The sequence below is a fragment of the Dermochelys coriacea genome, chromosome 16 (assembly GCF_009764565.3).
Source record: "Dermochelys coriacea isolate rDerCor1 chromosome 16, rDerCor1.pri.v4, whole genome shotgun sequence".
In the NCBI taxonomy this organism is placed as follows: Eukaryota; Metazoa; Chordata; order Testudines; family Dermochelyidae; genus Dermochelys; species Dermochelys coriacea.
Genome location: NC_050083.1, coordinates 12508274 through 12534359, shown reverse-complemented (window position 1 = coordinate 12534359; position 26086 = coordinate 12508274). Strand labels below are relative to the sequence as shown.

General features: G+C 51.8%; 3 protein-coding genes across 7 annotated transcripts in view; 2 read left to right on the top strand and 1 right to left on the bottom strand.

Annotated features, from left to right (window-relative positions):
* The first annotated feature begins 1381 nt into the window (after positions 1 to 1381).
* Positions 1382 to 11222, top strand: CFAP157 (cilia and flagella associated protein 157). Its single transcript, XM_038374174.2, has 9 exons — positions 1382 to 1607; positions 3165 to 3436; positions 4467 to 4620; positions 4896 to 5163; positions 5504 to 5634; positions 7599 to 7749; positions 9573 to 9760; positions 10478 to 10643; positions 10927 to 11222. The coding sequence occupies exons 1-9, from the start codon at positions 1447 to 1449 to the stop codon at positions 11032 to 11034; spliced, it is 1599 nt and encodes a 532-aa protein (XP_038230102.1). The 5' UTR covers positions 1382 to 1446; the 3' UTR covers positions 11035 to 11222.
* On the bottom strand, positions 11139 to 20498 carry PTRH1 (peptidyl-tRNA hydrolase 1 homolog). 3 transcript variants are annotated; one of them, XM_043498602.1, is made up of 5 exons: positions 20349 to 20498; positions 15070 to 15289; positions 13994 to 14093; positions 12647 to 12692; positions 11139 to 11967 (listed from the first exon to the last, which is right to left on the bottom strand). In XM_043498602.1, the coding sequence occupies exons 1-5, from the start codon at positions 20445 to 20447 to the stop codon at positions 11755 to 11757; spliced, it is 678 nt and encodes a 225-aa protein (XP_043354537.1). In that variant the 5' UTR covers positions 20448 to 20498; the 3' UTR covers positions 11139 to 11754. The 3 variants fall into 3 exon arrangements, with proteins under 3 accessions (XP_043354537.1, XP_038230105.1, XP_038230106.1); XM_038374177.2 differs by having other exon boundaries at positions 20352 to 20498; XM_038374178.2 differs by lacking the exon at positions 20349 to 20498 and adding an exon at positions 18620 to 19255.
* Positions 20492 to 26086, top strand: part of TTC16 (tetratricopeptide repeat domain 16) — an 11443-nt gene continuing 5848 nt past the window's right edge. For 2 of the 3 annotated variants that reach the window (XM_038374165.2, XM_038374163.2), the window contains exons 1-4: positions 20492 to 20884; positions 23476 to 23654; positions 24793 to 24883; positions 25895 to 26038. In XM_038374165.2, the coding sequence (XP_038230093.1) occupies positions 20732 to 20884; positions 23476 to 23654; positions 24793 to 24883; positions 25895 to 26038 (567 nt within the window). In that variant the 5' untranslated portion in view covers positions 20492 to 20731. Of the gene's footprint in view, positions 22841 to 23475; positions 23655 to 24792; positions 24884 to 25894; positions 26039 to 26086 lie in introns of all 3 variants that reach the window. The other variant, XM_038374166.2, reaches the window with a different exon arrangement.

The window sequence follows — 26086 nt, the reverse complement described above, 5'->3', positions numbered from 1 at the left end:
TTTGAAGTGATATTCCTACCCCTCCACTCCCATTATATACTTGGCACTAGAGTTCCTCTAGTCACTTTACCACCTGCTGACACTGCCACATTTGACTAGCACCCGCTCTGTTGCCCAGAAAACGAGAGAAGAATTTAATGCCAGGCCTTTAGGTTACATCAAATGGCCCATAAAGTTTCTTGTTCAGTGATGCAAAACTATTTGTTCTTACTCACTTTGGACTGTGCCAGGGCCCAGAGCAATCACAGGGTGCAACCTAACTGGTCTCCATGTGGCCTTCAGTAAGGGCACAAGAAGTTATGGACCAAATGCACCATGCCTAGAACTGTCATTCTGCTTGTATCAACTCAGATGTGTTTAATTGTAGGTGTCAAAGTCCTTTATGAAGGTGAATTAGTATCTCTGTACCCATCTCACAGATGGGAAGATCAAGGCATAGCCCAGGTGCCCCTGAGCCACTGGCAGACTTGGTGTCCTGCTGCTCAGTTCCATACATTAGTGGCCAAATCATGCTAGATTTTGTATAGGGAACAAATCCTTGGCTATATCCCAAGGCATCCATGCCTCTGTGACTTCCCTAAGCAGCCCCTGTCTATCTTAGCTATTTATATGAAGCTGGAACATCTGAGCACCTCCCAGTTCTTTTAATGTATTTATCTTCATGTGCCCCCTGTGAAGTAGGGCAGGGCGATTATCCCCCAATTACAGGGAGGGAACTGAGGCCAAGAGACGCTAAGTGCCTTGCCCATGGCCACATGGGGAACGTGTGGCAGAGCAGGGATTTAAACTCACATCATCTAAGACTTTGACTAGAGCTTTAACCACTGCACCATCCTTCCTCTGTCCCACCTTTTTACACCCACAGCAGTGGTGTTTTCCTTGGCGTGTATAACCAAAGTCCCAGCTGCTGCTTTAAACCAAGCTGAGCAGGGGGGCGGTGTCTTCACTGCAGCTCCGCGCTATTCTAATGTAGCGCGCAGGGTAACATTCAGGATGGGGGTGGGGGGCCTTTGCATGCTCATTCCCATGTAAAGGGGTTTTAGCGGGGGGAAGATGTTGGGGGGGAGTGTCAGAGACTGGGGGATCCAGGGAGGAACCCCCAGGGGGCACTTTAAGAGCTCTTTGATTTTTCAGGAGGGTCAGAGGGTGCACAGTACCGGGAACACCCTTTGCCAGGGAGGGGGGGGGCAATGGAGGGCAGCAAAGTCTGGGGGCCCAGCCCAGGAACCCCCAGTTTGGGGGTGACCCCGCTGGGCGAAGAGCACAGCCCAGGGATCCCCAGGCGGGCGGCCCAGCGGGAGGGGGGGGGGCTAGAGGCTGCCCCCCCCCCCGCGCGGGCGCCTGGCCCTTTAAGCCCCGCGCCCCGTTGCTATGTACAGCGCGTTGCCCCGGCGACGCGGCGGCCCGCGAGGCTCTTCCAGCGGCCGCCGGGCTCCCGCCGCGGCCATGGCCCCCAAGAAGAAGGGCGGCGGCGGCGGCGGCGGCGGCGGGACGGAAGAGGCGGGCCGGGAGCCGAGGCCGGAGGGGAGGGCGGAGCAGCCCCCGGCCGAGCACCGCCGGGACTTCTACCTGCTCCAGATCCGGGAGCTGGAGAAGCGGCTGGCCCGGTGCGGCGTCCCCTCCCCCGGGGGGCTGGGAGCCAGGCCCGGGCGAGCTGCGGGATCCGCGCCCCGGGGTCTGTGCCGCTGCCCGCGGGACCCCCAGGCTCTGCCCGCGCTGCCCAGCTGAGATCTTCGGCGCCCTTTCAGGGCGGGGGCACCTGCTCCTGGCCGCATACCCCGTGGGGAGACGCGCTCAGCAGCCCCCCCGCAAAGCCCAGCTCCCTTGGGGTTAAGCAGCTGCCCGTGTCCCTCCCCAGAGACGGCCGCGTTTCAGTGCGGGGTGAAATGATTCTTGTAAATACGGCTTGCAACATGCTCTGGGGTCAGGTGTTTCAGAAGTGTAGGTGTTACGATGATTGCTATCCAGGCTCATGATAGCCCTTTACCGCTGATGCTGCAGAAGTCAGTTATAGTGCGGGTGAGGTGAAGCCCTGGGTCAAAGGTGCAGCTTCTCTTTCTTCTGCTCTTAGACACTTTGGATTGAGCCCATGGGCCAAATGCAGTCCTTGTGTAAGCAGGTGTAGCTCCAACAGAAATCAAGGCACCTTACCTGGTTGCAGCAGGGCTCACTTTGGCCACCTGTGTTGGAATTAGAATGGCAGGGATGGGCAGAGAGATCTGTCCACTTCCGTTCTGGTGTCCACCTCTCATCTCCTTCCCATCCTGGGACAGGGCTGGGGGGTCCCCAGCTGCTGGATGGGAGTGCAGGGGAATGGGCCATGAGTAGGGCCCTACCAAATTCATGACCATGAAAAATGCATCTTGGACTGTGGAATCTGGTCTCCCCCGCATGAAATCTGGTCTTGTGTGTGCTTTTACCCTATACTATACAGATTTCACAGGGGAGAGACCAACATTTCTCAAATTGGGGGTCCTGATCCAAAAGGGAGTTGCAGGAGGGTTATGAGGTTTTTTGGGGGGGGTCACGGTATTGCCACCCTTACTTCTGCGCTGCCTTCAGAGCTGGGCAGCTGGAGAGCGGTGGCTGCTGACTGAGGGGCCCAGCTCTGCAGGCAGCAGTGCAGAAGGAAGGTGGCAACACCGTACCAGGCCATCCATACATCTGCACTGCTGCTGGTGGCGGCTCTGCGTTCACAGCTGAGCTCCCAGCCAGCAGCCACCGCTCTCAGCTGCCCAGCTCTGAAGGCAGGGCCACCGCCAGCAGCAGTGCAGAAGTAAGGGTAGCAGTACAGCAACCCCTGCTACAATAACCTTGTGACCCCCCCCCCCACAACTCCTTTTTGGGTCAGGACCCTTACAATTACAACACCATGAAATTTCAGATTTAAATACCTGAAATCATGAAATTTCTGATTTTTAAAATCCTGTGACCATGAAAGTGACCAAAATGGACTGTGAATTTGGTAGGGCCCTAGTCATGAATAGTCCCTCTCTCCAGTCCCACTGCAATCAGCTGTGAGCTGTGCTCCTGTGCATGCCCTGGGTCTGTGTCCAGGCAATGGGAGAGACTGTAGCAACCTATAAATAGGTGAGGGGCAGGCAGTCAGCCCATCCTGGAGACTGCTGTCTGACTGTCTGTTCGGTGCTGCTTCCCCCTGGCAGGTACCAGCAGAAATGGGATGAGCTGCAGGTGAACGAGACCCTCTTCAGGGTGGAGTACGATCAGATGGCCATTGACAATAAGGAGATCGTGGCCTTTCTCAAGAAGACCCTGAACCAGCGGGTCGATGAGATCGCTGACCTCAACGACCAGCTGCTCAGCCTGCAGCAGGCCAAAGAATCCGAGAAGGATGCCTTCGAGGCCCAGCTGGCCCAGGTTCGACACGAGTTTCAGGAGACCAAGGACCAGCTCACTTCGGAGAACATGCTGCTAAGTAATGTGCCCTGGCTCAGATTGGACCCTACCTCTTCCCCCTTGCCCCATGGTCCGTCTTCCTGGGGCAGGGGGCTGCTGGTGCCGCCCTGCAGGGACAGAGCCTGGAATTCTGAGGGTTGAGCATTTCCCACGTGGGGTTGTGGCCACGGGCAGTTGGGAGAATGGTCAGTGGAAATATTCTGGCTGGAGCGGGTGGGAATTTGTACCTCCACCCCCAGACATTTTTTTTGATGAAAAGTTTTTTTGTTTTCAGCAGAACACTCTATTATTACACTTCTAGTAATAATAAAAAGGGTTTGAAAAATGTTTTTTTGGCCCAAAGCTGCTGAAAACCAAAACGATGTTGGGCCTTTGGCAGAAGCTTTTTGAGTTTTCTGATGAAAAATCTTAAATTTTCATTTAGTCAAATACCTGATTTTCCACAGAAGAGTTTCAGTGGAAAATTTCTGACCAGCCCTAATTCCAGCTGTGTGGCGGGGAGGAACATGGGGGTGTGGAGACAGAGGTGGTGCATATGTAGGGTGACCAGATGTCCTGTTTTTAAAGGGACAGTTCCGTTTTTTGGGACTTTTTCTTATATAGATGCCTATTACCCCCCCACCCCCGTCCCGTTTTTTCACAGTTGCTATCTGGTAACTCTATGTATACACATTTGAGCCTCCCTCTCTTTCCACCACAATGTGGGTTGTAGAAGGCTCCTTTCTAGTGCTGGAGGCTGCTGTCTATTGCTGGTCCCCATAGCAGGTACAGCTTTCCCCATATGCTGGCCCTGTATTATTGATATTACAGCAGCACCATTGTGCTAGGTGCTGTACAAATGTACTAAAGAAACAGTGCTGGCCCCATAGAGTTTGTGGGGGTGGTTAAGAAGATGCAGAACAAGTGTGTGGTGTGAAGAGCAGTTGGGGAGAATCTCACAGTGGGGTTTGCCGGCTTGTTGAAGCACTTTGCCCTCCCCCTGACCCCCGTGGCTAAGCGTGGAAGCCCCCAATGGTCCTTCTGTGGTCCTAAGTGATCTGTGTTGGCAGGTGGGAAGTTGGCTGCGCTGGAGGAGTTCAGAATCCAGAAGGAGGATCTCTTGGGCAAGTTTGCAGCCCTAGAGGAGCAGCTGAAGAAACAAGAGGAAAATCACAAGGAGTATATCTATAACCTGGAGAGGAAAGCTGTGCTGGACAAAGACAGGTCAGTGCCAGACAGAGACTAACTGTGTGTCATTCCCCACTGGAGTCTGAAGGTGGGAGTGTGGTCTCGTGGTTAGTGCCAAGTGTGGGACTTAGGAGCCCTGGTTTCACTTCCTGCCACTGACTTGCTGTGGGACCTTGGGCAGGAGCTAATCCTTTGGACTGGGGTCCAATTTGCCAGGGCTAAGGCGTTTGCAGCTGCGGTGGGCCCTGCCCCAGGAGTGATGACCTTCTCTGTGTGTCCTGTGTGCATACGCACATGCTCCACCCCTGCAGGCTGAAGAAGGAGATGATGCAGCGTGTTAATGTGGTGGCAGCTGAGTTTCGCAAGGTCTCCAACAGCCAGATGGCCGAGACCACCAAGCGCACCATCCGCGAGAATGTCGCCATCAACGTCCAGCTGGCCAAGATGTCCGATCGCAGCTACGACCTCATCCAGGAGAACGACATGCTGAAGGAGGCCCAGGCTGAGATGCAGAAGCAGCTGGGGATGCTGGAGCACAATGAGAAGCAGATGGCCAAGAACAGCCTCAGCAACCAGAAGGTCAGAGCTCAACCAATGCACAGAGGGATGTGGGGTGCTGAAGCCAGGCTCTGGTCCTGTTACTGCTCCAGCTTGTCTGCCCCTAGGGACCATGTGGTGGCTTTCAAGGGGTTGGTCTCCCCATTCCCTGACAGCACTATTGCCCTAGAGTTTGCTCAGACCCCATGTAAGTGCAAGTGGCTCATCATCTTGGCAGCAGGGACCTGACAGTGGGCATGGGCAACTTGCAGCCTGTGTGTGGGCGGCAGTGAGGGGGATAAGGAGCCTGGGCTGAGGCTGGTGCCTGAGACGTCCCTCTTGTCTCCTGATCCCGAAGCTGTGTCCCTGCTGCTTGTTTCAGATGATTTGGATGCTTACCAATAAATGCAAGGAGCAGCAGGTGCTGGTGGATGAGTACAGGCAGCAGAAGGAGGCCATGCAGCTGCTGAAGGCAGCCCATGAGATACTGCAGAAGGAGAACCAGGCACTAAGGTACGTGGAGCAGAGTGGAGGCGACGGCAAGCCGTCGCGGTCCCAGCAGCAGATCTCATTCCCGTGCTGCAGCCGGGTCGTGTTGCAAGGCCATGTAGAGGCAAAGCAGAGTCCTTGTGCTGTGATCCCATCCCGTTTCCCAGGCTAAGTGTGGCCAGGCCAGGTTGGATGGGAGACCTTCAAGGAAAACCCAGGTATTACAGGAACTGGGGTCAGTGCTTCAGAAAATGGCACACTGCCTCTGGAACGGCAAGCTCAGTGTGGTGCTGTACTGCTAGCTCTTCCATGAGATGCACAATACAGAGCCTGACTCCAGCGGGTGGGGGCTGGAAGTTCAGTTCCATGGGAAAATCCGACATTTCAAAAACCGTTTTTGTTCCGAATAAAAAATTTGAAATTTGTAACAAAGCAAAAATTCCAATCGGCGTCTACTTGGCGCTGCGAACATATTTCATTGTGATAATGTTGAATCATTTTGTTTCAAAAAGGTCAAACATTTCAGTTTTGACTTTCTCATTTTGATTCACTGAATTTAAACTTTAATATTATATTAAAATATTAGTGTTTATTATTAGGCATTTAACACAGTATAGAATTGAGTAGATAGTTAACATTTTAGTATGTCTAAATGAAATGAATCAAAATGAGGAAGCCAAAAGGAAATGTTTTGCTTTTTCAAAATGCAATAGGAAAGTCAATGAGATTCATCTGGACTTTTTCCCATTGAAAATGTTGAAATCGACACATTTTGATTTTGACAAAAGTGTTTTTTTCCATGGAGAATTGTGCTGTGGGAAATGTTTTGACCAGGTCTAGTCCTGACCCCTTGTGCCCATTAACCCCACAGAGTGGGAACTTGGAAGAGTTGCGGTGTTAAGCAAGGTGTCCTGGCTCAATGCCCTCTGCAATTGCAATTCGACCTGGAAGTCTTCACTTCTTGACCTAAGCTGCCATGCAGTGTTGTGCTGTGTTTTTAAATAATTGCCAGTTTCCACCCTAGAGGTGGCTGCATTTAAGAGCTGAGGGAAGTGGTCCCTGTATAGCCATTCACCGGCTTCACAGGGCCCTTGTGATGTTTAACTAAGCAGTGTCTGTACCCCACTTGGAGCTCTTTGGATGGGAGGGACTAGAAAAGGACCGAATATTATTGGGATTATGCTTCCCCTGAATGTGTCTGTGTCACCTCAACCTGCTCAACCCTCTGACAGACTCAGCAAGTCTCTCTCATGGCACCCCACAAGAGCTGCTTCGCCTGGTGCTATACACAGGTTCCCAAAAGGCCTGACCCAGAGCCATGTTGACTGATGCTGTCAGTGCCTGGTCTCTGAGCGCATCCTGCCCAGTAAGGGCCGCTCTGCTCAGCCAGCTGGGGCCTGCTGTCTGTACAGGACATTCAGGAACCCCACAAGGGGTGGGAGTTACCATGGGGAAGGGGAGGCTGGTGTTCCCAGGCACCTTCCGGGAGTGTAACTCTTGGAAAGTAAACTCTCTAGGAGACCTCACTTCCACAGATGTGCAGAGGGGGCTTAGCCCACCTCAGCCTCTCTGGGGACCTGACTTAGACATACATCTCCATGGAGACCAGATTTAGACCCACCACCTGTGCTCACATATCTCCCTGGTGGGCTGACTTAGGCAGGCAGGCAGGTGGATAGAGACATATACATACTTCTCCCTGGGATCTTGGTTTGGATGGATAGACAGACACATGCACACATCTCCCTGGGGACCTGACTTGGACAAACAGACAAACAACACATGTATGCCTGGGGACCTGACTTGGATGAACAGACAGACAGACCTCCCTGGGGAACCTGATTTAGACAAATGCATGTGAACACACACACAGTTGTCTGGGGCCTGTTGGAGGTGATGCACGCTTCCCTGCACTCCAAGCGCCCTGAGGTGAAGTGGCTGTTTGCTACCTCACCCCTGGCTGTTCTTGTCGGGCTCCCTCCCTGCAGACAAGAGCTGAAGGAGCTGAAGGAGCAGGTGAGGAGGAAGGTGGACGAAGGGCAGAGTCAGGCCAAGCTCCTAAAGGAAGAGCAGGAGCTCAGGAGGAATGCAGAGAGCATCCTGAGCCAGGCTGTCCAAGCCCTTAAGGACCTGCTGCAGGTGAGGCTCGCACAGTCTCGGGGATTGGGGTGGACGTGTTCTGGTGGCTGCTTGGCATTAAACAGGCCAGAGCCCACCATGCTTCTGAGATGGCAACATTTCCTTGGTTTGCTCCCAAAAGCTAGAACAGAACAGACGGATCAGAGGACATAAGCCACCACCAAGATCACAGAGGTCAAAGGTTAGGAAAGACTTGAGAACTAGAAAGAGAGCAATATTGCCTGCAGGAGCCTGGGAACCAAGACTCCTGGATTCTATTCCCAGCTCTGCCACGATGTTGCTGTGGGACATTGTGCAAGGCGCATTGCTGCACTGTGCCTCAGTTTCCCCATGTGTAAAATGGAGATGATTATACTGACCTACCCCATGGGCAGCTGTGAGGCTTGGTCTGTTAGTGTTTAGAGGCTCTCAGAGCTCTTTCCAAGGAGAGGCTGTAGAGAGCAAAGCAGTTCCATTAAGAACAGGGTAACACAGGTACAGGCTGTGGGGCAGCAAACTGGGAAACTCATGAGCTCTTGTAACATAAAAGAACTTGCCCAAAAACCTGCTAAGGAGAGTTAGAGGCCCCTGGCTGAGAGCTCTTGAGCCGTATCCATTTATCTTGGGTACTTATATATGGCCCCCATTAGTAGGATCTGGGTAGTATCCCCCCACGACATGGTGGAGCTGGGAATTGAACCCAGGTCTCTGGAGACCTAGGCTGGCCCCCTAACCACTGGACCATCTACTGCCCTTGTCCTTGGCTCTGTCCCTATCTTGAGAGGCTGGCTCCTGGGACAATTTCAGAGTCCTGAACTATCTGGGGTTTCACGTCATAGTGCTGTGTTGACTTACCTGGAACTGATTTTGCATCAGGCAATGAGGATGTTGTGTCAATTAGGGAAGACTTGAAATTAACAGGAATGGATTTTGCATCCAATCCCGGGGATGCTGTGTCAGGTAGATGCTGTGATAGTCTGGGAGGGCACAATGGCCTCATGTTGGTGGCCACCAAGCAAACACTGTGGTGAGATGTCCTGGCACGTGCTGTGCCTTGTGAGGGGTTTGCCCTGGACTCTTTCAGATGAGAGCCACCAGCATCTTGCTGTGTACAAACACCCACCCTGGACCTTGGCACTTATATGTTCTGTGGCAGCTGTTTCTGGCTCTTTATTTTGCACCAAACCAGAATGTGTCAGGGCTACATTGGCTGGACTCACTGTAATTTCCCTTGTCCCCTATAGGGGGTGCTAGATGGTGGAGGGTAGTCATGGGGGAGGTTGGGTCTATGCTGCAGGCTGCTGGGGCAGACGCCCTAACCCAGCACATACATGGTGTTTATTGCATGTGGTACTAGAAATTCTCCCATTATGCCAAGTGCGGAGTCTCTTACTGAACCCCTGGCTGCATCTGAGTGAGGATCCGACCACATGTCCTGTGCTAGGGACGGGAAGCCTCCAGCTGTGGGGAGGTGGAGTCGGTGGGGAAGAGCCAAGAGATGCTGGACTGCTGTTCCACGGAACCCCACTAAAGTCTGGCTTCGAGCTACAAGCAGCCCAACCCCCACCAGCTCCAGCTCCCTGCCGGCTGTCCCAGCAGAGCTCCGGGGGGCCTGAGCCTTTGTTAGATGGGCACCTCTCTCACCTACTGGAGCTGCCAGGTTCTGGGTGCACTCAGAATGCAGGAGCCAGGGTGATGGTAGTGGAGACTGAGCTGTGGGGCTTCCTCTGCCTACAGTGGGGGTCCAACCAGTGCCTTGAAGTCATGGGGGCAAGGGGAGAGCAGGAGCTGCAGTGCCGGCTCCCCTCCCCTCGGTTCACCTCCCCCGCCTCATCGCCCTGCAGGAGAGGCCGTCTGATGAGGAGGATGGTGACTTTGACATAATGTTCCAGCTGCGCCACCAGGAGATGCTGCGGAGCCTGCTGGGGCTGCTGAGGCGGGCGACCACAGCTGGGCTCGCGCCTCAGGAGCAGATCTTTGGGCCCCAGCAAATGGCCAACAGGGAGCATGGACTGGAGTCCACAGTGGAGAGGTGAGTAGGAAATGCAGGGAATAGCCCCACTCTCCATGCAGCCCCTGCCCCAGCATCTCCTTGCACCCATGAGAGGCAGGTCCCAGCTGGAGGCCAGGCCAGACCCCGAGAGGCAAAGGGGAGAGAAATGGGGTTGTACCTTTTTGGCCTCTATTCGATTATCTCTATAGCCCTGTGTGACATGTGGTTGCGTTTCTGCCTTCCAACTCTGTGCTGTCATAAAACCCTGCCTCCCTGCTCCTGTGATGCATGACTCCCATCTCCCCCGACTTCTCCTAGAGCCCACAAGGGGAAGCACGGCAGATGAGACCTTCAGAGGTCACCTTTAGCTCATTGCCCACAGGCCTTCCACCAGCAAGCTGACGGCAGCGACTTCCCACCCGCACCGACCTGCGCTGGCTCCATCTCACTCCCCTTGCTAATCCCTTGAGTGTGCAGTTCTCCACTGTGGTCTCTGATTGTCTGCTTGCTCCCCCGCACCCCCAAAGCTGGCTGATCCTTTCCAGTGACTGCTGTTCACAGTTGCCTCCAGAGCCTGTCCTGGCTAAGCCTGAGCTGGGGAGGCTCACCCTAAGAGGCACCCTACCCTTACTCTACTTCCCACCTTGAAGAGCCTGCAGTATCTTCCTGCCAATGCTGTTCTAGTCTCTGCCTTCAGTGACCCCTGGCCCCCCCATGTCACGTGGTCTAACGCATCCCCTTTCTCCTCTGCTCCAGCCAGCTGCACGCAGCCCCGTGCCTCAAGACCTCTCCCGTCATCTCGCACCACTTGCTAGCTCACCGGGGGCAGGGGGTGCAGCTCTTCCACAGCATGAGCAAGATGGGTCTGCTGTCCAAGACAACCCGCACCGGGACCGTCCGCACCTACACCAGTGCCACAGAGGTGAGGGGGGCTTGGGCCAGCTGGGCAGGGGTATCCCGGGAGGTTAGCAAAGGAGTCACACAGGGAGGGCTGGGCAGGCTCAGCAGAGAGGCTGATGATTGAGGTGAGCACCAAGACTGACTCCTGGCCCCTTGTCCCTGCTCCTAATGGTTCCCTCCACGGACCCACAGGGTCAGGAAAGCTTATCCAAGTGCCATTGGCATTGGCCTGCCCTGCCCCGCTGCCATAGAGGGATGTAGTGACGGGTGTGACAGTGTTTGAATCACTGCCAATTTCCCAACAGCCACTGATGACTTCCTGGTCGGAGGAGAAACAGGTGAAGCAGCAGCCGATTCTGCCCCTGCCAGAGATAGCGGCCAGACGCTCCTTGCAGGGCCTGCTGACCAAATAGGGAAACAGTGCGGGGGCGGGGGAGGGAGCGAGCACCCCTTTCTGCCAGCCGATTGCTCCCTCCCCTGCTCCCAGGACACCTGCACAAAGGAGAGGGACTGAGCATAGATGGCAAAGTGTGTGCAGACTGGGCGCCTGCGTTTATTGTACAGTCTATGCAGAACTGCCCTATAAAACCTATGGAGTTACTGAGATGTCTGGCTGGGCACAAGGACGAACAAGGCAAAGCTGAGACTGGGCACGACCACCAAGTCCCAGACCTTTTTCTGCAGGGGCAGGGACAAGGTGCTCTGCTGGGACAGAGTGGTCCCAAGCTGGGCAAGGAGGCAGGCGCCCCGAACACGACGAGCCTGGCTGGGGCTTGGAGTCTCTCTCGGGGTCCTCCTTACTCCCTACACTGCAGGGTGCTGAAGTGCCAGGCACGGGCACTTGGCTATGTGGAGCCAGGCCATCTACCAGGCTGCCTTTGCCAGCGCTAATGGGGTTGGAAGGAGAAGCCTGTCATCTGACATGGGGAGGTGCACCTGCCTGGCAGTCCGCCACCTCCCCCACCAGTTTCATTGCCAGGAGCTTCCCCGCACAGCACAACTTGTGGGGTCAGTGCTCTCTGCTTAGCTCCCCCAGCCCACCCCGGCAGCTGTGCCCAGAGGCCCATGAAGGAGTCCAGGACCACTGCTTTCCGTCAGCACCATATTCATAAAAACTCCCCCAGCTCAAAGGGTTAATGAGGGGTCCTGTCCCCCTTGTCGCCAGGGGGCGTGAGGTCCTTGCCACTGCTCCTCTGCAGGATGTGTTCCAGCAGCAGGTCGGCCGCCTGCTCCAGGACGCGCTGCAGGACCTCGCGCTCAGCGCTGGCGAACTGGCCCAGCACGTAGTGATCCACCATGGCTTCCCCCACCGGCCGGCCAATGCCAACCCTGAGCCGCACCATGCACTGCAGGGAGAGAAGGGGATGCAGCACGTGCTGTGTGTCCTCTTCCCATCACCACCTGTTCCTGGGGCCTGCATTCACCCGAGCTGGGCTCTCGGTACACTATGGCAGTCGCTACAAAGTGTTAAACATGCTTGGCACAGCCTGGAGCCAAAGCAGATACTGTGGGCTCTGAGGTGGGGCTGGAGGGCAGGGGAGCCTTGAGACCCTGGTTAGCCAGGGATCAGTCAAAGGGGGAGCCTGTGGGGTGAAAGGGAATCCTAAGTGCTTCACTTGAGCCCCACACGGAAAGCTGGGCTTGTGTCCTACTCTGTTCCTTTGTCTCCCTCTGCTGTAGCTGGGTTTGGGCTGGGCTCCAGCTAACATGAGCTTGGAAAGAGTTTCATCCAACAAACGCAGTTAAGTTGGTTGGCTAAGCTCCTAGCCAGGCCATGTGGTTCCACTTTAGCTAATTGCTTCCACATCCTGCCTCATGGATGAGTCAGAAACATCTCACGTGTGAGAAGGGCTGGGCTGGGAGCGGGGGATGAAGGTCCAAGTCTACTAACACAAACACAAGGGGAGGCTAAGGCCTTGGGGGTGGCTCACAGGGGGCTCTGGGGCTGGGAAGAGATGGTGCTTTACATATGCACTGCTGAGATGTGTGCAGGATAGAGCTCTTTACCCTGCAAGGCCGACTTACATCTGAGTACAGGGAGCTGATGCAGGAGCGGACCCCGTTATGCCCCCTAAAGAAAGCAAGAGAAACCAGCTGTCAGAGAGTAGGTGAGAACCCTAGAGGGATTATCCATGGGATTCACGCTAAACTCTCCCTCCTCTTTGCTCTGTACAAACAGGCCCCGTTATTCCCCCTTTACAGAAGACCTAGGCACTGGGCTCGTTTACACAGAGAGTTCTACTGATTTAATGACAGGTGTGACATTACCCCAATTTAGTTAAGCTGGTGCAAAGCCCATGCAGACACTTGGATTTCAGTGTACGAGCAGCCTAGGACGGTTAAGCTTATTCAGGATTAGATGAAAGGACAAGTCACTCAAAGCAACATCCAAGTATCCACACTGGGAAACTGATGCAAAGTTGTGCAGAGGAAGCCCCAGGCAGGCTTGCCTTGTCTTGCAGACTACACCTGGAGTTCTGGGTGCTCAGCGCTTCTGAAAAATCAGACCCGAAGTGGCACGCCCATGGCCCGAGGGGCAATCGGTGTCAGAGAGGAGCTCATGATTCCTAGTCTTATACTCAGAACAGGCCTCACTTACATGCAGCAGCCTCTGAGCTGGGCCAAACACCCTGGGTGACCCACTGCCACGGGGTATTGCCAAAGAGGGTGCTCGGCTAAGGATATGGCTGTGCAGATACAGAATGTCCCTTGCCCTGCACTGAACTCCCCAGCAGGGCTCTGGCACCCAGTGCTTTCAACTGCTGGAGAAGGGAGTACACACTGCACACGCTGCCTGCATTGGGCAGGCCTGAACACAGCCAGGTATGGACCATGTGGTAATAAGAGGGGAGACCCCAGGGAACAGTGTGTGGCTAATGTAACTGATTCAGAAAGGTCACACTTCAATCAAACGTCGCGTGTCACCACAAGCACAGGTCTTGGTTCTGTTAGGTCTCAAGTGTCGATCAAGCTAGGATATGTGTGACTCAGAGAGGTTGCCTAAGACGGCTCTGGGCAGTCACTGCTGTATTTTATTGCAGCAGCCTGGGCACCAGTTGTTTCCTGCACACCTAGTGCCAGAGCCCACCATTTGAGGCCATCCCAATTTACTGAAATATCTCTAGTTTAGCTGGTGCTTTGAACTGGAAACTGCAGGATGTTGGGCAGACAGCAGAGTAAACCAATGTCAGTTAAAGCTTGTAAAGCACTACAGAAAGATTCTGCCACCAATCTGCTGCCACCTCTGCAGTGCTGGGGGTGGGGGAGATGGGACAGTCACAGCTCCAAAGGCCCCTTTTAAAAAGCACACAGTAAGATGCAGCTCAAGCAAATCTTTCAAGGTCATTTTTCACAGGGGCTTTCCCTTCGTACCTTGCGCTGCCTCCCAGCTTTATCGCCATCTTCCCCAGCGGCTTGTCCAGGTCGTCGTGAACCAGGTAAATGTCTTCTACCCCGAGGTTGTAAGTTTCAGCTTGAGAAAGAAACAACGCACAAGAAGTCAGGAAAAATTAAATCCATCTCTCACCGTCCCACAGCCTCGGGGACCTAAAGAAGGACACTGCAGCATCAGTGATAAAAAATGACAGGGGACGTTGAGGGCAGGAAGTGCATAGCAGGGCTAAAAGAACTTCTAACCTCAGGAATGCACTATCAGCTATGCTGGCAAACTAGCTGCACACGCTGTCACTGGAGCTGTCTGATGTCTGCACCACATGATACTGCTCTACGCCACTACTGTCTTTTGGCCAAAAGTACTTTACAGTCCACACCCCTGAAACACAGTGGGCTGGAAGGTCGTAGCCAACTAGCTTGCAGCAGGCTATGCAACAGTGTGAGGAGCGGAACTCATAGCCCAGCACGCCAGGGAGAAGCCTGACTGTTCAGAAAACTGCTCTGGGATTTCTGATGTCCGTGCAGAGCCTCAGGACCTTGGTTCCGAACCCTGCCACCTGTTTTTATCTAGAGATGCCAAAATGGCAAACTGCATGGAACTCAGTTAATCTTCTCCATCTCCCAAGGGTGGTGTGAAAAATTAGTAATGGCTTTAGGAGAGTGTGTGTGCGCGTACACCACCCTCTACTGGACAGAACTGGATATGGTCAACTGTGTGTCATAAACCCTATACTGGAAATGGATCTTCTCCTTTAGCTCAAGCGATAGGTTCTTGAGCTTGGTCTACTCTTACTGTCTTGCTGCCTGAATGGCCATGGAACAACCAGGAAGTCCTAAGAGTTGTTACATCGTTGGCTCCATAGAAAAGAAAAAGGAGACTGACCCTGGCAGGAGTGGGCCCTGTAGTTCCAGGGCAGGTATTTCAGACTTGTTGCTTACAGCCCTGAGTGGTCCCCTATGGCTAAGAAGATGAAAGGTGAAGCACAAGGGTCCCTGGAAGGCTTCAGTTGTGTACATTCCTCAGCTGGCTATTGGAGGTGTTCGTAGTCACTCACCAGCACTTGCTACACTGAGGCCATTGATGTTCATGAGCCGCCGAGGTTTCATCAGCACCAGCTCTGCTTCCTCCACATTGGTGATGGTCACGTCTGCGCAGCAGTGTCTGTCCACTTTCCACTGGTCAGCGACGTTCAACTTCTGGGCCAGCTGATTGAGCACCGCCATGCCCACATTATGACGGGTTCCTCGCAGCCCATAATTCCCTAGCCCTGCCACCTGCAAAGAGGACCAGCAACAGGTGTTACCAGGACTCTCTCTACATCAGCATCCAACCAAACGGTGTCACTAGAGTCAGCCCTGATGAAGTGGGCTGTAGCTCACGAAAGCTTATGCTCAAATAAATGTGTTAGTCTCTAAGGTGCCACAAGTACTCCTTTCCCTTGTGGTGTAGTGAGGATCAAATTTGCCCTCCCTGCAGCCCTGCTCCTTTCACCACCCCGGCAAGAAATTCACCCAACAAAACCAGCTGCTTCCCTTCAGAAGCAGCAAGACAATCACCATGTCCATTGTTGATAACTGTAGGGCCAGACTCTGTAGCTACAAGGGCCTGTCCCTCTCTTGTTAAACAGAATTGAGATGGGCTGAGATTGAGTGAGATGCTCAAATGAGTTTAGCGACCTAAGTGATCCCTGTCCCCCCACTCATTCCAGCTGTACCTCCCATCTCCAGGAATGAGAAGCCATAGGATGACTAAGAGCCGTATCTGTCCTGCGATTTTTTATCCCTACATGAGCAAAGAGCATAATCTAAAGACGGTGAGTTCCAGCTGTGAAATCACAGTACATTGACATGGCATCATAAGGTCATTTACAAGGAGAAATGGGAACATTTATTGTATGACTCTAGTGCCTAGGGGCCCTATGGAAGGACCAAGATCCCATTGTGCTAGGTGCTGTGCAAACATAAAACAAAAAGTCCCTATCCCAAAGAGTTCACAATCTAAGTATAAAACAAACTGATGATACAGTCAGATGGGTCGAGTACAAGAAAACAATGAGATGGTATCAAGTATTTTTTAGGCATCAACGAAAAGAAAAGATTTAAGGAGGGATTTAAATGTGTATAATGAGGTAGCTTTGTGGATGTTTATGGGGAGTGTATCCTAAACGTGTGGCACAGCACAGGAGAAAGCGGGAGATAGGCTGGCACCATGGGCTGATCAGAGGTGGGAGCCAACATCTCCACAGTGAAAGAGAGAGGATAAGTAGGGTGGGGATAGGCCATGAAGGGCCTTGAAAGTGAAGAGAAGCAGCTTATGTTTGAAGAGATAGAGAACGGGAAGTTTCAAAGAAAGGGGTGATGTAGTCAAAGTGACAGACTAAGAAAATGATCTTTGCAGCAGCATTCTGAACAGTTATGAGCGGGGCAAGACTGCATTTGTCAAAGCCAGACAGAAGGATATTGCAGTAATTGAAATGCAATGATGAAAGCCTGGACAACAGTTTTATGTGTGTGGATGGATAGGAAAGGCTGTGTCTGAGAGATGTTATGCAGAAAGAATTGGCAAGACTTAGACAGCCTGGATGTGAGGACTGAGAGGTCAGAGTCAAAGATAGCGCCAGAGTTATGGACCTAAGTGACACTCAGGATTGTAGTGGTGTCCACAGTGATCAAGAAAGGAGGTAGTAGGGAGGGCTTGTGGGGAAAGATTCAGAGCTCTGTTTAGCCATGTTGAGCTTGAGCTAGATATCCACCAGATGTCAGAGTCAGGCTGAGATTTTAGTTTGGACAGAAGAAGATGGGTCTGGAGTAGAAAAGTAGATCTGGGAGTCCTCAGCATAGAGATGGTAGCTGAATTTGTGTTCACAGATGAGATTACCCAGAGATGAGATGGGGACCAAGGACACCCACAGAAAGAATGACGGTTGAGGAAGATCCTCCAAAAGACATGCTGAAGGAGCAATTATAGATCTAGGAGGAGAACCAGGAGAGGATGGAGTCAGACAAGCCAAGGGAGGAGAAGATTCCAACATCCTGGCTGACAGGCTGATGACAGGTCAATGAGGTTATAGTACTGGTTCTGAGCTTTGGCTAGATAGAGGTCATTATTCTTGCCAGCATGTTAAAGAAGTATGGGCTGGATGAATGGACTGTAAGGTGGATAGAAAGTTGGCTAGATTGTCGGGCTCAATGGGTAGTGATCAATGGCTCCATGTCTAGTTGGCAGCTGGTATCAAGTGGAGCACCCCAAGGGTTGGTTCTTGGGCTGGTTTTGTTCAATATCTTCATAAATGATCTGGAGGATGGTGAGGATTGCACCCTCAGCAAATTTGCAGATGACACTAAACTGGGAGGAGAGGTAGATACGGTGGAGGGTAGGGATAGGATACAGAGGTACCTAGACAAATTAGAGGATTGGGCCAAAAGAAATCTGATGAGGTTCAACAAGGACAAGTGCAGAGCCCTGCATTTAGGACGGAAGAATCCCATTCACCGCTACAGACTAGGGACCGAATGGCTAGGCAGCAGTTCTGCAGAAAAGGACCTAGGGGTTACAGTGGACGAGAAGCTGGATATGAGTCAACAGTGTGCCGTTGTTGCCAAGAAGGCCAATGGCATTTTGGGATGTATAAGTAGGGGCATTGCCAGCAGATCGAGGAACACTATTGTTCCCCTGTATTCAACATTGGTGAGGCCTCATCAGGAGTACTGTGTCCAGTTTTGGGCCCCGCACTACAAGAAGGATGTGGAAAAATTGGAATACGTCCAGCGGAGGGCAACAAAAATGATTAGGGGACTGGAACACGACTTATGAGGAGAGGCTGAGGGAACTGGGATTGTTTAGTCTGCGGAAGAGAAGAATGAGGGGGGATTTGATAGCTGCTTTCAACTACCTGAAAGGGGGTTCCAAAGAAGATGGATCTAGACTGTTCTCAGTGGTAGCAGATGACAGAACGAGGAATAATGGTCTCAAGTTGCAGTGGGGGAAGTTTAAGGTGGATATTAGGAAAAACTTTTTTACTAGGAGGGTGGTGAAACACTGGAATGCGTTACCTAGGGAGGTGGTGGAATCGCCTTCCTTAGAAGTGTTTAAGGTCAGGCTTGACAAAGCCCTGGCTGGGATGATTTAGTTGGGGATTGGTCCTGCCTTGAGCAGGGGGTTGGACTAGATGACCTCCTGAGGTCCCTTCCAACCCTGATATTCTATGATTCTATGATTAAAGACTTTCGTGAGAGTAGTTTCAGTGGAGTGCAAGGTACAGAAGCTGGATCTGAGAGGGTCTGGGATGGGATTGGAGGGGAGGAACTCCAGACAGTGATTGTAAACAATGCATTCAATGCGTTGAGAGATGAAAGAAGGGGTAGTAGTTGGAGGAACAAGTATGGTGCAAAAAGAAAAGGAGTACTTGTGGCACTTTAGAGACTAACAAATTTATTTGAGCATAAGCTTTCGTGAGCTACAGCTCACTTTATCGGATGCAACCGGATGCAAAAGTATGGTGCATTTCCATACAATATGACATTGGATAGTGACACTATCACATTTAACTTTGAAACATTTGCAAAGGTTAATGCAGTTGTGAAAGGGAGAGGTATAAAGATTACCAGGAGATATAGATGGAAGTGTGGGGTAGCAGGCCTGAGTCTTGTTTTTCTGTTCATTATTAGTTTATTAGAACACGGGTTGTGAATCTATCATCCATGGAACCCTTTGTGGTGGGCAGCAAAATGAATTATTTTGGGAACCAAGTAGCTTGTGTGTTGTGGGATAGCTGGGAGGGAACATAAAAATTGACAAAGCAGATCAGACCTGTGGTCCCTCTTAATCAGTATAGTGTTGCTTATGCGGCTCATACCCCATACTTCATAATATGACATCAAGGTCTTTGTAATAGTGGGCAACTAGAAAATAACCCGATCATGGGGGAAATCTCTTCTTAACCTGTCAGACATTGGCTTTGGCCTTGAATTGTCACTCCCCTTGCATATTTTATCTTATTCACTGTCACTGTGAATGTTCTCATTAGCCATGTAAGTGTCAAAGGGAGGAAGGTTCAAGAGATGGGATTGCTCCTACGAAGTATGTAGTCTACAGCAGGGGTAGGTAACCTATGGCACATGTGCCAAAAGCAGCATGCAAGCTGATTTTCAGTGGCACTCACACTGGCCGGGTCCTGGCCACTGGGCCTGGGGGCGCTGCATTTTAATTTAATTTTAAATGAAGCTTCTTAAACATTTAAAAAACCTTATTTACTTTACATACAACAATAGTTTAGTTATATATTATAGACTTATAGAAAGAGACCTTCTAAAAATGTTAAAATGTATTACTGGCATGCAAAACCTTAAATTAAGAGTGAATGAATGAAGACTTGGCACACCACTTCTGAAAGGTTGCTGACCCCTGATCTACAGAGTCATAAAGAAGCTGGAGAATTTATGACTGGATTATGCTATTTGCTAACTTCTATTTTGTTCCACTCAAATACAGTTCTGAATCATGATTTTAAAATTAAAGGTCTATATGCAAACAGATGCAGTGAGTTGGCACATGAGGTCACACATCTGAAACAGCTGTCTGTACAATCGGTACAATCTTGGGACCTGTGCACTGACGCTTTTCCCCTCTTCCTCCCCCCAAGCACAGACCCTATTGGGTGCTTCGCAATACTTCAGATCTGAGTGTACTTTCTCCATTTCAACAAGGAACAGTATGTGGAACAGAAAACCAGCCTTCCGGCAAGCAGCCAGCGTGCCTATGGGCTAACAATGCCGAGCTATTGCTCCTGCAGGTCGGGGGACTTAAGGGGCTGGACTGATCCATGGGTCGTGCTGACATATTCCATCACAGTAGTTCTCAAGCAGGGGTCCGGGGCCCCTTGGGGGGCTGCGAGCTGGATTCAGGGGGTCCGCCAAGCATGGCTGGCATTAGACTCGCTAGGGCCCAGGGCAGAAAGCTCAATCCCTACCATGCAGAACTGAAGCCTGACAACTTAAGTTTCACGGTGCCCTTTGTGGCGTGGGCCCCTGGGCAACTCCCCTGCTTCCTGCCCCTTAATGCCCGCTGTAGATTTTACATGGGGACAAACAATCGTCGTGGCAGGGGTGGGCTGCGGCGTGTTCAGAGCGGGGGGCTCAGAAAGAAGGCGGCTGCGGCTGAGCCCAGGCAGGGTGGCACCCAAGAGCTCAGCGCACCCCAGGGCCTGGCGCCCCAGCTCCCCCACGGGCCCTGCTGCCTTTTCTTGACCCCATCTCCCCGTGACCCGGAAGTGATCCCTCCTCCCGCGCCGTCTCTCCCCCTGTGACCCCGGAAGTGTTCCCTCCGCCCGCTCTCTACCAGGACCCGCTTCCTGAAGGCGCGCGGATCGGCCTCGCAGTGGCTCATGGTGCGGCTCAGTAACCTCCCGAGGCGCTTGGGTAGCGGCCGCAGCATCCCCCTCTTTCCCCAGCTGAGCGGCCGCCTCGGCGCCGCCGAGACCTCAGGTCTGCTTCTAAAGCGTCACGCCCGCGGCGACCAATCACAAAGGCCGCACCCTACCACGTGGCAGTGCCATCTTGTTTGCGGGCGGAAGGGATTCACACCACGTGGGTTGATGGGCGAGGCCATTTTGATTATGATGCAGGAAGGGTGCAAGCCACGTGGTCTGCAGACGTGGCCATCTTCCTTGTGGGCGGAAGTGTTCCGCCACTGTAAGCCGGCTGCTCTTGGTTTTCTTTATGAGGACCCTTTCGTTTAATCTTTGTTGGTCCCTTTATCAGACTGGAAGAGCTGGTGACTTACGTAACGCACCAAGGGTCTTCAGCTGCTTGCTTATTGGCAGAGCTACCGGGCACAGGATTCATGCCTGCAGGCTGCATCAAAGCTGGCAGGTCAGACCAACCCTCCTGGACCTGTCTGTCTCAAGATGTAATCAGCTTTAATGCATTTATAGCGGATGAAGGCCCTGTATCATAATATCAGTCACTCTGCATGGCACTAGTACTGAACAAGGATGCTTCAGAAAAGTCTCCCTCAGTTGACATTTGGGCAAGAAATAAAGTTCCATCACTACAATGGGATGAACATCCCGTTGTAATGATCCACATGATGGGATTCTCCTCTCAAATTATTTTACCCATTTGGATCATAGATGTAAATGGCAGCTTTAAACCCAGGTCCACATGGCTGTTGAACATCCAGAGGTAGTATGGAGCTGGAATCTAGGAGTCAGGACTGCGAGGTTCTATTGTTTTGGTAACATTCCTTTGTGTTTCGGTTTCTGTAACATGGGGTTAATCCAGATGCAAAGGAGTAAAATGAGGCTTAATTCATAGTACTATTTTTTTTTAATTGAACCTTCCTTCTTTTCAACCAAGCATTTCAAAATACTCCACATACATTTAAGAAATTAAGTCCCAAACCTCCTGTTGTAGGAAATTATTCTCCTGCTTCAGCTGGTAAAATGAGGCAGAGAGAGATTAAATGACTTGTCCAAGGTCACACACCTTGAGTCTGTAGCAAAACCAGGACTAGAACCTAGAAATCTCAGTTTTATGCCATAACCACATCTGGAACACATTTTGAGATCCTTGGATGGAAGATGCTAGAGAAACACAAAGTATTATTAGAGGATAAAAATCCTTGAACTCTGATCAGTATGTTACTAACAAAGCTACCCTGGAAATCCCTTACAACTATTGCTATGTACCATTACCACTGGTAACAGCTGCTCTGATGGTAGTAGCAATGGAGGAAAAGGATAGAGATAACAGGTTTCTGTAGACATAGAACTAGTCTAAATGGCCCATCAGCTGCCATCTATTTATCTAAGATACTTATACAACCACCATTACAATAGTTCCACAGTTGGTGGAAGCACTAGTGTAGACAAGATTCAGAGTTGGCAACTCTTGTGATTTTATTGTGCTATGATTTGTGGTGTTTATCTTAAAGCCCCAAGTGTCAGACTCAGGTTATTACCCGAGAATTTCATTGAAAAAGGAGTAACTTTATAGCCCTCAGGGTTGGGGAGAAAAGCTTGAAAACTCGACCTCTAAATGTCCCCAAACCAGAAGGCAAGTGCAAAGAATCCCAAATGTATTAGTGTTAAAATCTCCTAATTTTTAAACCAGTTTCATAATTTGGGGCCTATCTTGTGATTTTTTCGATGTTTGCATTGGCAATGGAACCAGACTCCTGACGGCGATCAGTATGTTTAACACCATGTCCTCTAGTCCGGCTCAGAATCCCATGGTGTAGAGTAGGGTGACCCCAGACAGTAGGTGTGAAAAATCAGGACACTTTTGGGGGGGGGGCAGGGATGTTTACAATTCCATATATAAGACAAAGCCCCTAATAGTAGGATGACTGGTCACCCTAGGGTAGAGAACATGGGTGACTGCAAAAGTCTGGTCTGCTCCAGACACCAGTGGAGCAGCTCTGGTGGAAAACCAGTGCCCTGCCCACATGCCCATGGCGAGTCAGTGGCAGAGCTGGGAATGGAACCCAGGCGTCCTGACCCCGATCAGACAAGCCCACCTGCTCTGGGGCAGGTTCGTGCCCCTGCCTACCCAGCTGGCTGCAGTTCGATGGGACACCAAGATTTTGCCCATCACCCAGGTTAGTGACCTTGGCGTGGGAGGGGCTGTTGCGAGCCCTGCCCCTCCCTCCCAGGCCGGGCTCACAGGGGTCTATGTGAGCGCAGCGGGGATCCTGCCCTGGCCATGGAACCTTCTCACTCCGGGCCGGCCCCCAGCTCCCAGGATACCACCTGCCTAGCAACGAGGGACGCAGCCACTGGGATGGCAGGGGCAGTGGCACCGCAGGAGGAGCCGGGGCAGAGCAAAGTGAGCACCGCTGCCTGGGTGGGGGGGCAGAGGGCACAGAGCTGGGGTGGCAGAGGCAGCTGAGAGGGGTGGGGGAGAGGGCACAGAGCTGGGGGCAGAGGCAGCTGAGAGGGGTGGGGGCAGAGGGAGCTGAGAGGAGTGGGAGCACAGGGCACAGAGCTGGGGGGTAGAGGGAGCACAGGGCACAGAGCTGGGGGGCAGAGGGAACTGAGAAGGGTGGGGGCAGAGGGCACAGAGCTGGGGGGTAGAGGGGGAAGAGGGCGACTGACGCAGAGCGGGTGGGCAGAGAGCACAGAGCTGGGGGGGCAGAGGGAGCACAGGGCACAGAGCTGGGGGGGCAGAGGGAACTGAGAAGGGTGGGGCAGAGGGCACAGAGCTAAGGGGTAGAGGGAGAAGAGGGCGACGCAGAGCAGGTGGGCAGAGAGCACAGAGCTGGGGGGGCAGAGGGAGCTGGGAGAGGGGGGTGGAGAGTGCCAGGTGCAGAGCTGGGGTGGGGTCAGAGAGAGCTGAGACAGGTCATATGTAACTGGGGGTCAGAGGTCACTGGGGACTAGAGCTGTGGGGAAGTGGCCATGGGCAGAGACCCCGGCATGGGGGTGGGGAGGAAGAGTGACCATCAGCCTCTCTCCCTGCAGGTGCGACTGGAGATGAAGACAGAGACTAAAGGGCTGTTCCCGACTGCTGTGTCCAAAGGGGATCTCCAGGAGAGATCCCTGCGACAGATCTTCAGGTCCAGCCAGACTCTGCGAGACCTCGAGGACCCCAGCGGAGTGAAGACTCTGACAGCGATTGTGCAGAACAAGATACAGGAGCAGTGAGTGCCCAGCAGACACTTCATACATTTTCACTGTTACAAACACCTGGTTTCTTGTCCACGTCCTGCAAGGAGGCTGGGAACCAAACTTTTAAAAAACCTTACTTAGTACTGGTTCGAGGTCCTGGAATGGCAGTCCTGGGGACTAGTGTCTGATTTATCCACAGAACAGGTACAGCATGGTCTGCAGCTTCCCCTGCCCAGCCACTGTGCCCTAAGCCTACTCTGGAGGGTTCCCTTCTATGGGCTAGAGGGAGGTCAGGCTGCACAGCCTGCTTGGTCCTTGGTGTCTCTGTTGAGATTGCCAGCCAGGACCCAGTAAGAGCGTGCTGTGATGGTGTAACCTGTCCTCTAGGAACTGAACTGAGACCTAGCAACTTGAGCTGGGAATTTTCACCAGAAATGGCTGCCATGCTAGGTAATATTCTGAAAGTGATGGCAGATTATCTGCAGTTGAACTGCCATCTGGAAGACTGTCTGATGTTTAACTTTGCTGACTGCCCCTTGATTTCCTCACATCAGAACAGGCAGAACAGAGACACTCACCCATAGCCCATTTTAGGATAAAACCTAGGAAAATCATAGGTCCTCTAACCTCCATGACAAACTCTATAAATATGGTGAGGCCATCAAACAACCGTCAGATGGCTTCAGTGACTACCAAACTGAGGAGCATATGACCGAGTGACATAGAGATGATAGCATCTTTATCCCATTACTAGTGTCTACTGGTAGTCGCCAGTTCCTGCATTTCAGAATCTGTTCTCCCTAAGCATATGAGCAGTGGGGTCACCAGAGTCTGCTGCAGAATCAATAGGTGGGCAGTGCTGGTCAATTAGCAGAGCCGTGGTCCTGCAAGTTCCCTTTCTTGATCTTGAGAAGACTCAGAACACTGGCTAGTGTGCTTGTAGAGACAGTCACCCTCTTTTCTACTACCTTCCACCCAAAGCTCTCCATGTGCTTAACGAATGATGAATTAAGCCTCGTAACACCCTTGCAGATATAATTATTATCTCCAGTTTACAGGTGGGGAAACTGAGTCAGTGCTCCCATGGGTCTGTGACTGTCACAAAGGCTGTGCTGTAGGGAGGGGAAATGTACTTCTGCATTAGTTCATAATGCTGTCTTCTCATCACAGCTGTCAGAGAGGGAAGGCGTTCTTCTCCCAAGGCGAGTGGGAGAAAGCTGTCATTTGTTATTCCAAAGCCATTTACCTAAACCCCCAGCAGGTAAGAGGATCGTGATTAGGCAAGGGGGAATGCAGAACAGGCATAGTTAGGTGAAGTTACAAGTCCATCTTGCATGGCATGGGGATATGGAGTCCTTTAGCGGGAAGGACAAAGCCTGTAATGTTCTTGTGTTTCCAAGATTATCAAATGAAGAATGTCATTGGGGAGGTGAATATTGGCGTATATTAAAATCTGTCTGGACAGGATTGCAGTGTTGAGTCTCAAAGGGTTAGTTTCAATGTGTCCAGATAAAGGATAAACAGGATAAGGAATCAGATTTCAGAGTAGCAGCCGTGTTAGTCTGTATTCGCAAAAAAGAAAAGGAGTACTTGTGGCACCTTAGAGACTAACAAATTTATTTGAACATAAGCTTTCGTGAGCTACAGCTCACTTCATCGGATGCATTTGGTGGAAAATACAGTGGGGAGATTTATATACACACACAGAGAACATAAAACAATGGGTTTTATCATACACACTGTAAGGAGAGTGATCACTTAAGATGAGCTATTACCAGCAGGAAGGAGGAAAACCTTTTGTGGTGATAATCATAGAATATCATGGTTGGAAGGGACCTCCAAAGGTCATCTAGTCCAACCCCCTGCTCAAAGCAGGACCAATCCCCAATTTTTGCCCCAGATCCCTAAATGGCCCCCTTAAGGATTGAACTCACAACCCTGGGTTTAGCAGACCAATGCTCAAACCACACAGCTATCCCTCCACCTTCGAGGTGGGCCATTTCCAGCAGTTAACAAGAACGTCTGAGGAACAGTGGGGGATTGGGTGGGGGGAGAAATAACATGGGGAAATAGTTTTACTTTATGTAATGACTCATCCACTCCCAGATTTTCCACTGAATGCATCTGATGAAGTGAGCTGTAGCTCACGAAAGCTTATGCTCAAATAAATTTGTTAGTCTCTAAGGTGCCACAAGTACTCTTTTTCTTTTTTTCAGGATAAGGAAGAAATTTATCCTCCAGGACTGAGGAATGTCTGTGGGTGCATTTGCAGGTGGAGTTCTATGTACAGAAGGCAGAAGCCTTTCTCCAGCTCTGTGATTTCCAGTCTGCTGTGCTGAACCTCAGAAAGGCGTATTCCTTGTCCCCTGCAAAGGAAGAATATGTAGAGCGCATGGCCTTCATTCTTTACCTGCAGGTGAAGGGTACAGAATAGCCCCTACCAGCTGGCACCAGCCTTCCCTAT

Excerpts from the sequence above, each read along its gene's own strand:
- CFAP157 (XM_038374174.2), top strand. The coding sequence starts at position 1,447 with ATGGCCCCCAAGAAGAAGGGCGGCGGCGGCGGCGGCGGCGGCGGGACG. Across the intron at positions 7,750-9,572 it reads CCCTTAAGGACCTGCTGCAG|GAGAGGCCGTCTGATGAGGA; the intron begins GTGAGGCTCGCA and ends ATCGCCCTGCAG. Across the intron at positions 10,644-10,926 it reads CCTACACCAGTGCCACAGAG|CCACTGATGACTTCCTGGTC; the intron begins GTGAGGGGGGCT and ends ATTTCCCAACAG.
- PTRH1 (XM_043498602.1), bottom strand. The coding sequence starts at position 20,447 with ATGCTGCGGCCGCTACCCAAGCGCCTCGGGAGGTTACTGAGCCGCACC. Across the intron at positions 15,290-20,348 it reads TCAGGAAGCGGGTCCTGGTA|GTGGCAGGGCTAGGGAATTA; the intron begins GAGAGCGGGCGG and ends TCCTCTTTGCAG. Across the intron at positions 14,094-15,069 it reads CCTCAGTGTAGCAAGTGCTG|CTGAAACTTACAACCTCGGG; the intron begins GTGAGTGACTAC and ends TTCTTTCTCAAG.